At 30.8% G+C, this 14,565-nt stretch overlaps 7 protein-coding genes and 1 pseudogene across 8 annotated transcripts, besides 3 other annotated features; 4 read left to right on the top strand and 4 right to left on the bottom strand.

Annotated features, from left to right (window-relative positions):
• Nucleotides 1-57: 57 nt before the first annotated feature.
• On the bottom strand, nucleotides 58-645 carry TVAGG3_0834600 (uncharacterized protein; the record flags this gene model as incomplete). The annotated part of the gene is made up of 1 exon (XM_001299396.1): nucleotides 58-645. One exon carries the CDS (start codon nucleotides 643-645, stop codon nucleotides 58-60), a length of 588 nt encoding a protein of 195 aa, XP_001299397.1.
• A 1,127-nt stretch (nucleotides 646-1,772) lies between these two features.
• TVAGG3_0834610 (uncharacterized protein) lies at nucleotides 1,773-2,120 on the bottom strand (the record flags this gene model as incomplete). The annotated part of the gene is made up of 1 exon (XM_051248605.1): nucleotides 1,773-2,120. The coding sequence occupies one exon, from the start codon at nucleotides 2,118-2,120 to the stop codon at nucleotides 1,773-1,775; it is 348 nt and encodes a 115-aa protein (XP_051084080.1).
• Nucleotides 2,121-2,311: 191 nt separating this feature from the next.
• TVAGG3_0834620 (uncharacterized protein) lies at nucleotides 2,312-2,737 on the bottom strand (the record flags this gene model as incomplete). The annotated part of the gene is made up of 1 exon (XM_051248606.1): nucleotides 2,312-2,737. One exon carries the CDS (start codon nucleotides 2,735-2,737, stop codon nucleotides 2,312-2,314), a length of 426 nt encoding a protein of 141 aa, XP_051084081.1.
• A 256-nt stretch (nucleotides 2,738-2,993) lies between these two features.
• Nucleotides 2,994-3,200: a mobile genetic element.
• Nucleotides 3,201-5,993: 2,793 nt separating this feature from the next.
• Nucleotides 5,994-8,119: a mobile genetic element.
• Nucleotides 8,120-8,277: 158 nt separating this feature from the next.
• Nucleotides 8,278-9,111, top strand: TVAGG3_0834650 (phage tail repeat-like family; the record flags this gene model as incomplete). The annotated part of the gene is made up of 1 exon (XM_051248607.1): nucleotides 8,278-9,111. One exon carries the CDS (start codon nucleotides 8,278-8,280, stop codon nucleotides 9,109-9,111), a length of 834 nt encoding a protein of 277 aa, XP_051084082.1.
• A 211-nt stretch (nucleotides 9,112-9,322) lies between these two features.
• Nucleotides 9,323-9,598, top strand: TVAGG3_0834660 (uncharacterized protein; the record flags this gene model as incomplete). The annotated part of the gene is made up of 1 exon (XM_051248608.1): nucleotides 9,323-9,598. One exon carries the CDS (start codon nucleotides 9,323-9,325, stop codon nucleotides 9,596-9,598), a length of 276 nt encoding a protein of 91 aa, XP_051084083.1.
• An 18-nt stretch (nucleotides 9,599-9,616) lies between these two features.
• TVAGG3_0834670 (serine threonine-protein phosphatase family) lies at nucleotides 9,617-9,859 on the top strand (the record flags this gene model as incomplete). Its single annotated transcript, XM_051248609.1, has 1 exon — nucleotides 9,617-9,859. One exon carries the CDS (start codon nucleotides 9,617-9,619, stop codon nucleotides 9,857-9,859), a length of 243 nt encoding a protein of 80 aa, XP_051084084.1.
• Nucleotides 9,860-9,900: 41 nt separating this feature from the next.
• TVAGG3_0834680 (uncharacterized protein) lies at nucleotides 9,901-10,712 on the bottom strand (the record flags this gene model as incomplete). The annotated part of the gene is made up of 1 exon (XM_051248610.1): nucleotides 9,901-10,712. A coding segment is annotated over one exon (812 nt), but the record flags the coding sequence as incomplete, so codon positions are not given.
• A 450-nt stretch (nucleotides 10,713-11,162) lies between these two features.
• Nucleotides 11,163-14,565: part of a mobile genetic element that runs on past the window's edge.
• TVAGG3_0834700 lies at nucleotides 13,962-14,545 on the top strand (annotated as a pseudogene). The gene has a single exon. A coding segment is annotated over exon 1 (584 nt).

The following is a 14,565-nucleotide window of genomic DNA, read 5'->3' on the forward strand; positions in this document are numbered from 1 at the left end:
TACGAATTAAAAATAAATTTTCATAAATGTAAGACATGAATTTTTAAAGTTTATTTTTTATTCATGAAAATAATTATATCTGATTTCTTTTACTCTCTCATACATACTAGATTTGAAGAATTCGGAACTTTTACCATAATCTCCTAAATGTTTTCTTATCCCTAACGTGTGCCAGTTATTATATGAAACTGTATAAACTTTATCTTTATCTTTGCATCTTTCATCACTTCCAATATATTTATATCTCAGTTTTGATTTAGCATTTTCATATTCATTAGCGTTTAATAATTCACAGTCTTCCTTTTTAAATTGATGTTTAAGATATTCAGGATTTAATACTCTACGTTTATATGCTCCTAACTTAGTTCTAAAGGTTTTTCTACAAAATTTAGGAATTCCATCCTCTTTAATGTCATCAATGATTTCCATTTCATTATTTTCAATTTCTTCTTCTCGTTTATGAGGTCTTTGATTATGACTCCATTGATTCCATGAAATTAAATATTCTTTATCATTATATTTATACCTCATTAGCTTATTTTGGCTTTCATATTCATTTAATAATTCACAATCTTCATTTTTAAATTGAAGTTTAACCCATTCAGGATTTAAACAATGTTTAATTAATCGTGGAATATCTGACATCATCTATATATAGCTTCTTTTATAAAAGATAAAAAAATAAATTATTTTAAAATTAATGTTAATTTTTTAATGATTTATAAATAAATATATTTTAATGCATCGTCTATATATAGATGTAACAAAAAAAGTCACACAACCCGTCCTATCCTACTACTTAACTACATTTTCTTTTTTTCATTTTTCATTTTAACAATAAAGAGAGTTTATAAAGAATCATCATTTTACCTTTTATTTTTAATTACTTTCTTTCTTGCTAAGTTATTAATTAAATTAATATTTTTTTTAATATCTGAACTTATTGAGCTGGATATCATGCATTTAACTAATGTTATGAAAACAGCTAGTAGAATATGACATTATATATCTCTTATAGCAAAAAAGTGACTTTGCGAGGTAAGAAAGAACATAATTCTCACCATATCTGTGTGAAGGAGTAAGAAAGAACAGAATTCTCTATCCGTTTCATTTCATTAATTCTCTTTTGTTTATTTTAGTAAAAAAAGTTTTTCATTGGGTTCAAAAAGAATACTCATTTTTGACTACTTTATGCACAAATTGAATGCAAAATAATCGTCTCGCTTCTGACATTGGGTATGAAACTATCGAGAGTGTAATTGAAAGACTTAAATTGATTTTCATGGTTTATGTCTGCTTAACGAACACTCATACAAAAATTTGCAATACATCATAAACAATAATACATGGTTTTACTCATAACTTCATTAACTTGATTTTCTATCATTTTAATTATTATCTATATCTTAGTTTAGGCTTTCTAAGTTTGAAACATACCCCAACCATATAGAGAGTACTTTCGAGACATTCATTTAGAAACAAGAGTTACATTTATTCAACAAAATATATAAAGAATGTGTAAGATCGATAAAAAGCGTATGGAAATTAAAAATCACTGTTTGAGTACTTTCTGAGACTCTGTTTGTCAGAAATATATACATTTGAATACTTTCTGACACCTTTTTCAAAGTTTTTGACATTGTGAGGTTTTTGTGTCAAAAAGTAATCAATTTTCCTCTCAAATGATGATTTATTAAAAAGATCACCTTTTTATCAACTTTTTTTGTCAAGCGAGTAAAAATAGATTTTTTTTCAAATTATTTTGTTTCAAATTATTGTGTTGGCGAAGGATAGCGGCTGAATTGATCGAAACATGATTTTCCTTGTTCGTAATCACCAAATTTTATTGAAAGACGTTTGTTTGCTTGGAAGAAACAAGATTGTGCTTCTTGATATTGAATAACATAATTTTCAGTGTAAATAGGAGAAGTTGAGAAAGAAACTGCGCCAGAAACATCAAGAATGTCACAGTAACAATTATAAACTGCAACATTTCCGTTAGAGTTAGAAATTGAGAAATAAACGTGATTATCAAAGAAAGTTGACTCAAATATTTCTACAGTAGAATGATCAACACTTAAGAGTGCATCATATGTCGTAATTTCGTTTGAAATAAACATAATTCTGTTGATTTGAAGAGGTTTATGAATATTTATTTCTAAACCTTTAAACATTGATGTAGAATTATATATCGTATTTGTTAATATCTTTAATGATGATGCAGATCTAATTGCTGGTCCAATTCCGCAATAAACATTATTTTGTGAAAAATTACAGCCTTCGAAGTATTGATCACCGAAATTCGTGTAAACTACATACGATACATCTGGTGTTGGATAATATGTTCCGAAAAAGTTATTAAGATTGTAAAATGAACCTTTTTTTCGTTAACATTTGTTGATAAATATAAGCAATTGCAGCTACTTCGAGCGGTACAGTTCAAACAACAGACTTCTCGTAGTACTGCGAATTTCCTTGTGTTAATATAAATTGCTCCGGCTTGGCCATTCGAATTTGAGTCTGCACGGCATGAGGAATAACGACTATTTTCGATAATGATTTGTACGTTTCCTACTATATTTAAAGCTCCTCCGATATCTGATGTTAATTTTTGAAAATTACCGTTTCTAATGAATACCGAACCACTGACTGGGTTCAAATAATGCCTTTCATTCGATTCTATAGTAAGACATGTCTCTGGCGCTGAGGATGCAGTAGTAAGGAAAAGAGAAATCATAAATTTATTTGCAAAAAATAGTTTTATAGCTCGAGTGCATAATAATGTTCTAACTAATGATTTTAGTAAAAGTTTTTCATTTGATCTTGACTTATTTGGGCTTTTCGATATAATTTCAAATCGAATATCTTTTTTATTCAATGGGATCACCAAATAACGAAGTTGCTCATTGAAGCAAAGTAATGCAAGCAAGAATTGATGTTATTTTCTCCTTTTTTGAATGAAATATAATGTTTTGAAGAATTAAATTTGAGAGGTTATCGATTTTGTAATTTAATCGTCGTCGTTATCGATTTTGTAATTTAATCGTTATCGTCTTTTTCTAAACGTGCATTTTTACATTAAAAGCAATGCAACTCCAAAATTAATTGGTATTTAGACTTTAATTAGGTGCAGACAAACGAAATGCAGTCCAAATATTTTGGTGATATATGAATTACATAAATTTAGGGAAATTGAAATTATATCTTTTTAAATTTTTAGGAAAACAGATTTATAGAATTGTTTAAGTCATCAAAATAATGCAGACTTAGGTCAAAATTTCCAAATTTAATCATTTGCAAGACTTTCAAGCGACTTCAAAATGTCGAAATATAAGTCCAAAAATAAAATTACGATTACAGTCTATCCTCAATTATTATCACGCTAATTATTGAGTGACCCATGCGTTCGTATGTATGTAATACCCTTTAAAAAGGAGATGAGAGAGATAAACTACATTTACAATTTAAATCTGATGTATTTACTTGTTACATTTACAAATGTAAATGTTTCTCGTAATGTTTACATTTTGTAAGTATAACGAATAAAAATGACGCACTTTTTTTACAAAGTCAAATTATGCGATACAACTTTACTTGTTACATTTACAAATGTAAATGTTTCTCGTAATATTTACATTTTGTAAGTATAACGAATAAAAATGACGCACTTTTTTTACAAAGTCAAATTATTGTTCGATTTTTGCAGCTTGTAAACGATTAATTGTATAAAGCAATTGATATTAGCACGATATAACTGAATAATTCTAATATTGAAATCAAAAGCCCTTAAAATATCATGATATTTTAATTTCATAACAAATCTAGGAGACTATTTGATGAAAACATATCCGATGTGGTTTTGTTGTATTATATAACTTGTTATTGACTTCTTAGCTTTCCAAATTTTTTTCGATAATGAGAAAACGAATGAAAAATCAACATTTGGTCCATTTAAAATTTGATTCGTTTACATTTTTTTTACTTTTTGAATTTCAATTTATATTTTCCTCAAGAAATACTTTAGATTTTAAGAAACTAAATCATATAATCTACTAAGAAAATATATTAAATCCTATAATACTCAAAGTTTTGTGATAAATCAGATCTTTTTTATTTTACTTTTATTATGTTTTTGCAAACTTAAGGTCCTCACTAGGTAAAACATAATACTCTTTGAAGTTAAGTATTTTCACAAAGAGAGGACCAACAATATCAAAAGATTGAATAAAGATTTGTATTATTTTATTTATTTTTAAGAACATGTTTAAGAACCCTCATTATCTCCACGAATATTGCATATTTTTCTATTCTAAGACCACCAAAATTACGTTTTAATATAGAAAATAACATATTTATGTGATGCTAAAGTCGAAGTCCTTAAAAAATTAGTGTTAAACATCCTATTGTTAAATAAATTTTAGATTTTGAAGTTTATCATTTCGAATAATGAAATATAAACAATACAAATTTTCTGTCGTTTCGAGATGCATAAATGATCGGAATCTTCCAGCTCCGACTGAAATAGAACTTTCGGAAGCTAATTTTCAAGACGAATCTTCTTTATTAAGATTTATTTTGGATATCCCTAAGGATTTAAGCTTTTCCATTGACTCATATTCAATGAATCTTTTGATACATTTCATTATCGAGCAATCTACACAAAATGAAACAATATTAAAATTCACAATTCAAAATATCACTTCTTCGAATATCTTTCAAATAGATTTGATACTACTGGAAAATTTATTCGAATATTTATCGCATTATATTAACCAGATTTTTTTCATTTTTTCATTAAAATTAATTCATTTTAAAGCTTTAGATAACATACAATACCTTTATTTATCAACATTTTCCGATCAATATGATGAGATATTACGTTTCATAAGCAGCAGTGACAATTCTCTCTATATCATCGATACATTTATTGCTTTGATTAAAAACAATATTCTTGACGTTGAATTCTTCCAAAACGCAGTTTTACTCAAGAAAGAAATTTTTTCTAGTATTATTGAGTACGAAAATCAATATTCAACTTATGCAATTGCAAATTTCTTTACAAAATTATTAAAATATTACCCAGGATATGCAACTGCTCTTCCATGTTCGGATATACTAATATCAAATTATTTCAACTTTTTTAATGACGTGAATTCAATTATAAATAACGAAGATTTTGTTTATCTTCTCAAATTTATAGTTTTATTTTATAAAGCAGTCGATATAACATCTGAGATGGCTTTAGAATTCATAAAAACACTTGAAATTCTGCGAAGTCTTTCTCCTCACTATTCATTTACAGAGTATGTAGTTCAGGGGTATTATTGTGTACTTCCTCTTATACCCATGCAAATTTCATCTACCGATTTTTTAAATTCACATGAATTTTTAATTAATTATGCAATTGAGAATTCAAATCTTCACAAATATTTGAAATTATATTCCAGATGTTTCCGCAGATTTGATAGCGATGAAATATTCAAAAATGTTTTTCATATCTTAAACCTTGTAGAAGTTACAACAGAATATTTATCAGAAAATCAGGATCTTTCTGAAAACAGATCTTTATTTGCAACGATATCCTAACGAGGGTTAATTTAATTTAATTTTTATTTTTTATTTCAAGTTTGAGTAAACTTTCAAGATAATCTATATAAGCCTTTTGATGTTCTTCATCTAGATTCTTGTTTAATATGTGATGAATTTGATTTTTTTTTGAAAATTCAAGATAAAATTCTTTTTTATCTTGATCAACAACATGAACAATTCGAGTACAGCGTAACATTTCATCAATATTTTCTGTTTTCTTCGTTTCTAGATATTTTTCAAATATTTCTTGCGGAATCTCATTTTGATATACCCATTTATTTTTTTCCGGATGCTGATCTTTGTACTTAACGAAATATTGCTTGACTATTCGCTCAGAAACAACATATTCGATCTCTTTTCTCTTTCTCATTGAATATTTGTGACACTTTTGAATTCAATCAAATCAAAAATATTTGAAATTGCTAGAATTTTTTTCTTTCTCATGAATATTTGAAATGACTCAAAAGGAAAACTCGTTCGATTCAATTCAATTTTGAATCAGAATTTTTTAAGGACCAATAAATCAAATTATGTTAAGAAAATCTTTTTTTAACTCAGAGTATCAAAAGTACGTTAAACCTTCAATTTTATCTCATGTCGGAAAGCGAACCGACAATAGTGGAAGAGAATCAAACTATATCAGTATCCATCCAAGCTATTGTTGATGAAGAAAAAGGAGATGGAGCTGATATGCTGGATTTAATTCAAAATGAATTGAATTCCCGTAAAAAATTGAAATATAGAATGGAAATACCTGAAAATCCCCAATTCCAATTCTCAAGGAAAGATATAGCAAATTAAAATTTACAGATCCTACAGAAGCTGCTATATTTATTGCAAAAGATTCATATAATTCTTTTTATCCATTAAATTTTGAGCAAGGAAAAAAGTTTCGTTGTCCTAACTGCCAATTTTGCATGGAGCTTGTAAAGACTCATGAAAATGGTCAACTTTTCTTCATTCCAGTAATTAAACACGAGCATAGAGCAAAGCAATGCAAGCCGAGTAACAATATACCAAAAATTCTTAAGTTGCAAGCAGGAAAAAAAGTCTATGAATTAGCAAATTCTGATAATGTTCCTCAATGCAAAGAAATTTTTGCAAAAGAATTGAATATTCCCAATGCAACTTATACGATGTTCCATAATATAGTAAATAAACTTAAAGGAACCACAAAAGGGGATAGAATTCAATCTTACAATTATTTCTCAACAATTTTTTCAATCATAAACAAAATCGAACAAGGATTCTGCGAAATGATTTTAGTTAAAGAAGTTAACAATGAAATTGAATTGCATACATTTAAGAAAGGTGATGAATTACCTGAAAATTCAAAAGACTTTCAAATTTATTCATTTATTGTAATTCCTCCAATAACTCATTTTTACATGCAAACACAAGCTTTTTGCGGAATAATTCAAATTGATGGAACGTTTTTATTTTGTATTAAAAAAGGAAACTTACTCATTATTGGTACACCTGCACCAAATAATAGACTTATCCCTATTGCATTTGCATGGTCTGTTAGTGAAAATACGATAACAATTAAGGATATGCTCACTAAATTGAAATCTTTTATTCCACCAAGCAGATTCAAGAATATTTATTCCGATCAAGGTCCGGCAATTATAGCTGCTGTTAGAGAATCAGGCTTTTCTTGCGATCATAAATTTTGCTTACGTCATTTTGCAACAAAAAGGGAATACATCAATGTCTATTCCGAAATTGTTGAAGTCGCTTACGCAGACCATCCTCAAAAACGAATTGACTTGATTAAAAAGTTAGAAACTCGTTTACAAGAGGAATATCCAAACCGCGAAAATAATCAGGATCTCTTTAAGTACTTAGATAGTATTAACCCATTTGAAGGATTCGCTGACTACACCGCTGGCATACTCACAACATCTCTTATTGAATCCCTTAATGCCGAAATTAAAGATAAATGGGATACATATGAGCCCGCCGAACTAATTATCCGTTTCATTGAACATGAATTCAATCTTGTTAAAAATGTTTTAACAGGTGATTTTAAATCAGATAATATTATCAAAAATCTAAATGAAACTTTGAAACATTCAGATATGTTTAGCTCGGTATTATATGATCCAATTCAAGAATTATATTATGCAACTTTTGGTCGCTATACATATTGCGTAAAAATTATGTCAGATTCACAATATTCATGCACATGTAAGCACATCGAATTATACGGACTACCTTGTATTCATGTAATCGCCGTATTGAATCACTTTTCGAACAAAAATCTTCTTAAAAATTTGAATGATGCAGTTCATGCTCGCTTCAAATGTTCAGAGTTTATGACTCCTGTGGAAGATTTAATAAAATTTTATGTTGACCAAGCATCTTTAAAAATTCCCGGAATAAATTTCAACCTGGGAGAGATTGAAAAATTAAGGGGAAAAAGGACTAGGATTAAAGCATTTTACGAAAAGTGATGCTGTGTTGTTAGTTATTTATTTACTTTTTTTAATATTTTTTAAAAAAATAAAAGAAAATTCAAATAATTTTGTATCTCCCATGATATATCGACCCACGAGTACTAATGTAAAAAAAAAAAAAAAAAAAAAAAAAAAAAAAAGGTGGGGCTTCCAGGCACTTCGTGCCCTCTAGCCCCCCGTCACTTTTCTGTCACTTTTCAGGAAAAAACATTTTTATTATATATATAAAATGAATTTTACAAAACCACCGTTACCCTTCTTTGGAAATAAGAGTAGATGTAAAGATATTCTATTGAGAGAACTTAAGAAACTACCGAATGGTCTAACATTTGTAGACTTGTTCGGTGGAAGTTTCTATATATCTCATTTGTGCCATACAATATTTCCTGACTCAAAGATTATATGCAATGACTTCGACAACTATATGAACCGTCTCAAACATATACCAGACACAAACAAAATATTGAAAGAGTTAAAAGAAAAGATACCTATAGGTAAGATGGAACGTATACCATTAGATAAGAAAAATACTGTCAGAGAGGTTTTGAAAAAGGCAGAGTATATTGACTGGGATAGTATATCTGCTAGACTATTATATAGTGGTGCTATAAGAGTTCATGACATTGAAACACTTATGTCAAAAGTTTTATATCTTAACTATACAAATGTTTTCAAAGAGAACATAGAAAAATATATTGAGGGTATAGAGTTTGTGAGATGTCATTGGACAGAGTTGTATGAAAAATATAAAGACAAGGAAAATGTTTTCTTTATAGTGGACCCGCCGTTCTATAACACATGGGATTTTCAATACCAAGTAGACTGGACTTTGAGAGACTCTTTAGAAACTTTAGACGTTTTACATAACCATCCATGCTTTTACTTTACATCCGATAAAAGTGGTTTGGAAAGTGTCATGAGATGGTTAGAGGACATACATGACTATGAGTTTAGATACGATAAGATAGAATATGAGAGAGGTCCTATAAACTGGAGAAAGTGTCATAACAAAGAAATTTTACTAGTAAGTAAATGTGGTTTGAAATTGGACTACTTGTTTTAGGTTTTTTCCATTGTGTCATTTACTTATTTGACGTGGCAGAAAAGTACAGAGAATATGAAGATGAACCAATGCCTGCAAATGTTCAGCATATGTACTCGTAAGAGATATTTTTATCTAATATTAAATGGACGCACAGAACTTAGCGAATGCACAGCAACCTGGACAACCAAACCCAGAGAATATTTCAGATGAAGTTAGAATACAAACTGCAATGGCAAACTATGGTCAAGTGCCAACAGATGTACAAATGCAAACTGCCATGTCAAATGACGCTGCGTTAGGTTTGCCACCATGGTATGCAAATATGAGATGGAAAGAGTTTTATACAAACCCCGAAGTGGGATATAAACAACTCTATGCAGATGACGCGAACACAGGAGTTGACCCAGAGTATGTTTTCTACCAGAGGAGAAATAGAATGTATGAGCTCCAGTTAAAGAATGCTATGGAACTCAGAAGGAAACGTAAGAGACTAGGTGGACATTAGATTTTTACATATAGTAAAATGGGTTTCTTTGGAAGAATAGGAAACTTCTTTCGAAATGTTGGAAGAGGTATATGGAATGGAATAAAAACCGTCGGAAGAGGAATTTGGAACGGAGTCAAAAATATTGGCAAAAGAGTAGGTCAGTTCGTTGGTATTATACCTAAAGACCCTGAACCAGAAGAGCAAGCTCCTGTTATACAACAGCCTGAACCTGCACCACAGTCTAGTTGGCAACCAAATCCAACACCTCAACCGTATTAAAAAATTATATTTTTACCGTTCGATAGTAGTTGTATATGAAACTAAGTTCTAAGTAAAACGCGTGGTATAATGGAATTATTCTCTTTCTTCCATCTGTAGTAAACCATACTTGAAAGTCTGAAATACTTCCACTTGGTGGTTCGTATAGCTTTGTAGGTTTTTCGTAAAAGTCATTTGCCAAGCATAAAAAAGAGTTTTGTGCACCAGAAAATGAAGCATGAACTATAATAGCATCTGAGTCGAAAACATTTTCATATGTTCCATTAGGGTTTTCGACTTCATAAAAGTTCGGGTGTACTGGATATTCTGCAGGCTGATTTAACATCCTCAAAAATCTATACCATGCCAAGTTGTTATATTTTGTAGAAATATAAACGTCTTCTCCAAGGTCTTCTATTCTATTGATTTTAACAGTTGCATTTTTCCTGTCATATATAATATCGAGATGGTACTCTCCTTCGTCAATGTTGTACTGTTTTGCATATTCGAGATAGATATCGTTTATTTTTTCTTGAAAAGCTTGAAGAGTTGTTTCTAAGTTTACAAGCAAATTCACTTGTAAAAGTTTTCCCTGTTCAAATTTCTCATACGTACGTTTCTCTTTGTTATAGTATCGAATTTCAAAAGCGACCGTAAATGGGAAACCATGTATGGCTTCTGAAATGAACTTCATTCTACGAAAGCCAACAGCTTTTGTGACGGATGGGTCTCTTAACCATCTTAACGGGTAGTCAAAACGATAGCCTTCATGCTTTACGGTCTCTGTCTCAAACTTTTGACCGACATTCGTAAAAAGTTCATCTAATGGTTTAGTTGTAGCAACTCTTGAATTTTCTTTTTCTATTGAAAGCATATTTTATCTAGAATAAAAATGTCGAAAGAAACAGCGTCTATGAGAGAAATAAAACACAACCGACAACTCATTTTGCAAGCTCTAAATAAGAACACAACAAACTTTTCAAACTATTCTAAGATATCTGAGTCATTGAAAGAAGGAAACTTAAAACTGACAATAAACCCAATGACAGACGAGTTTCTATTTCAAGACAGTAAGAACCATACTGTCTGTATAAATCCAACAAAAGGAACTTTAAACGAGAAGCCTATAAAAGAACTTCTTTTGAAAGCAGATGTTGACAACAAAGCTGACAAAGAGTATGTCATTGAAAAAGTTCAAGAAGAACATGACAGAGCAGATGCAACATATGCAACGAAAGAACATACTCATCCTGAACTAGCAGATAAAACATATGTTGACAATAAAATGTCAAGTGAAGTGACAAGAGCTGACAAAGAATATTCTAAAAAGACTCATACACATACCATTGCAAATATTACAAACTTACAAGAAACCTTAAACAGGAAAAGTGACGTTGGACATACACATACCATTGCAAATATTACAAACTTACAAGAAACCTTAAACAGGAAAAGTGACGTTGGACATACACATACATCTTCTGAAATAACAGACTTAAACGTTAGCCTTGAAAAGAAAGCAGATAAAACATATGTCAATGAAATATACCAAAGTTTAGTTGGAACAAAAAATATTGAAACTATGGTTGGTGACTTTTCTGTCTATGAAGAAAACAAATATTTTAGATGGAGTTTGTACAGTCCTTAGAAAATGGTACACGGTATAAACTCATTCCGAAAAATAACAATGAAATGTATGTAAGCTATAAAAAGAGTGATGGTACACAAGTTAAAGTTCCATTAGACAACAACTGCTACTTAAACTTCTATGGAGACGAACAAAAAAATATTTAAGAGTTTATGAAATGACAGATATGACATTGCCTGACCCAGCTCCAGCACCATACTATTATGACTATGGAGATGACGTTAGAACACCACATGTAGATGAACAAAAGCTAACATTATATTTAGATTTTTATAGATATAAAAGATATAATGCAATAGAAAAAACGAGAATAGTATACTATTATGAAGATGACAGAAATAAATATTATAGTCAAGACTTTACCTACCCTGAAAACATAAGATTATATTATAAAAAATATTCTAACACAAACCAGAAGAAACCTGAAATAGTTGCACTATATTTTAAGTTCAAAAGAGACAATCCTATAATATCTCATATGTTTGATTTAATGAACCCAGTAGGTTCTATTTATACATCTATGGAAGCAAGAGGTCCTCAAGTAACGTTTGGTGTTGGTGCATGGGAACAAATAGTCGACAGGTTTTTGTATTGTGCAAACTCTTCAAAGGAAAACAGGTGGAAGTAAAACGATTTCAGGTGCAAACTTTACCTGCGCACAGTCACTACATAGATTTTAAGTACATCTCAAGCAGGTTGGCATAAAGCATAGATATTGGGATTGGTCAGGAATGACAAAAGGTAAAGGATATGATGTTAAAGACACGTTAAGTTTGCTATAATTGTTACTGGGTACACTCAGAGGAGGAAGGAAACCATACACATTGCGGGTTCAGGGTATACGCAAACAACGGGAAAAAGAACAGTAAACTACATGCCACCTTACATGACAGTTTACGCATGGTATAGAATTGCTTAGTCGTCATTTTCAACTTCTTTAGCATATTCGTCAGGAGTTGTCTTATATTTGTTAGGAACTGTCTTTGAAAGTATACCACCTTGAACTTTACAAGTTGAAACGAGGTCTGACAATAGTAGTTTTATCTTCTGCTTGCAGTCTGTACATTTTGCCATGTTTGCCTAAAACTTCATAATATTCTCTTGTATACTTTCTTCTATTTTTACGAACACGATGAGTACCTGTCGGTTCCCATTGTTGTCATAGTCAATAGTATTTTCATATGGGTCGCGTTTAGGTATTTCTATTTTTACTTTGTCACCTTTCTTAAGTTTGAAGCCTGGCATTCTTTTTCTTCTTTTGACTTATTAAAATATAGTCTTTCTCTAAGTCAGGGTTGTTTTTCATTTCTTCGGGGAAGTGGTTTCCGCAAACCTTTTTGTTTACGGCTTATTGTAAATATTTAAAACTTGTCTCATCTTTGGCCATGGAGAAATGTCTATATTTGTCGTCATATGAACATTTCATTGCTAACCTCACCACCTTGTGGTTGGTTTAAGTCTCTTAAGATTTTTATACAACTGTCATGACACCAAGAGCAGAATGGTTTTTTGGTCGACAATGAAATATTGGTTTACATTTTTTGAACGCAGATAGTTTTTAATATCGTCTGATTTGAAAGAACTTTCACAGTCAGATGTCAGTTTTGTTGGATGGTATTTGTCAACGAATATTGTTCAAAGCAGTTTTCACATCTAAAATATTTTTGGACTAATGGTATGGCTTCACAGTATCTTGTGTTTTGACCAACAAATATTAGCCAGTATGGTGGTCCATCTTCTCTATACCTCGGAATGTTTTCCAAGATATCCATAAACCAAGCATTTGGTGTTGAACTAAAGATTTTTATCATGAGTGCTTTCTTTGTCGCTTTAGAAACATAGGGGTCCTTGTTTGGATTCGTCATTTTTTAACCCTATAAGAAATGGGTTTATTTGGCGCATTAGCAGGAGTTTCATCCAGATTTTTGCCCGCAGTGGGAACAATAGCCAGAGGTGCATTTGGAGTTGGAAGGAAGATTTTGAGTACATTAGGTATACTTAAAGAGAAAGCACAACCTATTATACAAACTGTACAGAAAGGTTGGGAGTAGCACGAGATGCAGCAAATCTTATTCCAAATCCTGAAACAAGAGGAAAAGTTCAAGGATGGATGGACAATGTAGGAAGACAAGCAGGAAACTACTATAACAAAGCAAATGACTACTATAACCAAGCAGGGCACTATATGGACCAAGGTGAAAGATTCTTTAACAGAGGATATAACCATGCACAACAGTGGGTAAACAACAACCAACCGCAACCGCCTCAAACGTGGGGAATGTAAATTTTTTTACTGAGATGAAATGAACAATACAGCATTGAGACAAATGGGCTCAAGATGGATTTGTCGGCTTCCAGCAGTTACACAACGTGTTTGTCAAGTTCTTCCTATACCTCAGGAAGTTTTAGACCGACTTAAAAAACAACAACAACCAGTTGAAAACAAACCAAACTAAAATTTTTTACTGAGATGAAATGACCGAAGAAGTTGAAACGGTAGATTTGACACCACAAACAAAAAGTTCAGAACCATTGTCAAAACCTGTCAAAGAACTTACAGATGAAGAAAAAAATTCAATAATAGAAAGTGCCAGGTCTGGAAATACAAACCCTAACTACAAAGTCACTTTTCATAGAAATGGAACGGCTAGTATCTCAAAAAAGAAACAGACTCTCACAAATAAAATATTGAAGTCTGAAGGAGCTTTCGAGACAACAGATGGAAAAGTTTACTTCACTGACCAACAGTTCATTATAGAACATCTCATTGACTTAGAGTCGAAATATTCTAAACTTTACAACAAACACAAAAAGTTGAAAGGAAAACAAAAACAGATGGCATATGATATTTATGAAGATGTTGACGACACAACTGTTCCTGCAGTGAGGTAAAGTCAGAGGAACCGAAAAGTGACGAAAAACCGATAGAAGAAGAAAAACCAAAAACTGAAGATAAACCAAAACCAAAGTTTAGTTTCCAAACTAAACCAAGTCAACCTTCATTAGCTGGTATGGGTTGGCGTCAAAGACTTATGGCAGCAGGCGGTTATGTTAAGTAAAGAAAAAAATATTTTTTTTT

The sequence above is a fragment of the Trichomonas vaginalis genome, chromosome VI (genome assembly GCF_026262505.1).
Source record: "Trichomonas vaginalis G3 chromosome VI, whole genome shotgun sequence".
NCBI lineage: Eukaryota > Parabasalia > Trichomonadida > Trichomonadidae > Trichomonas > Trichomonas vaginalis.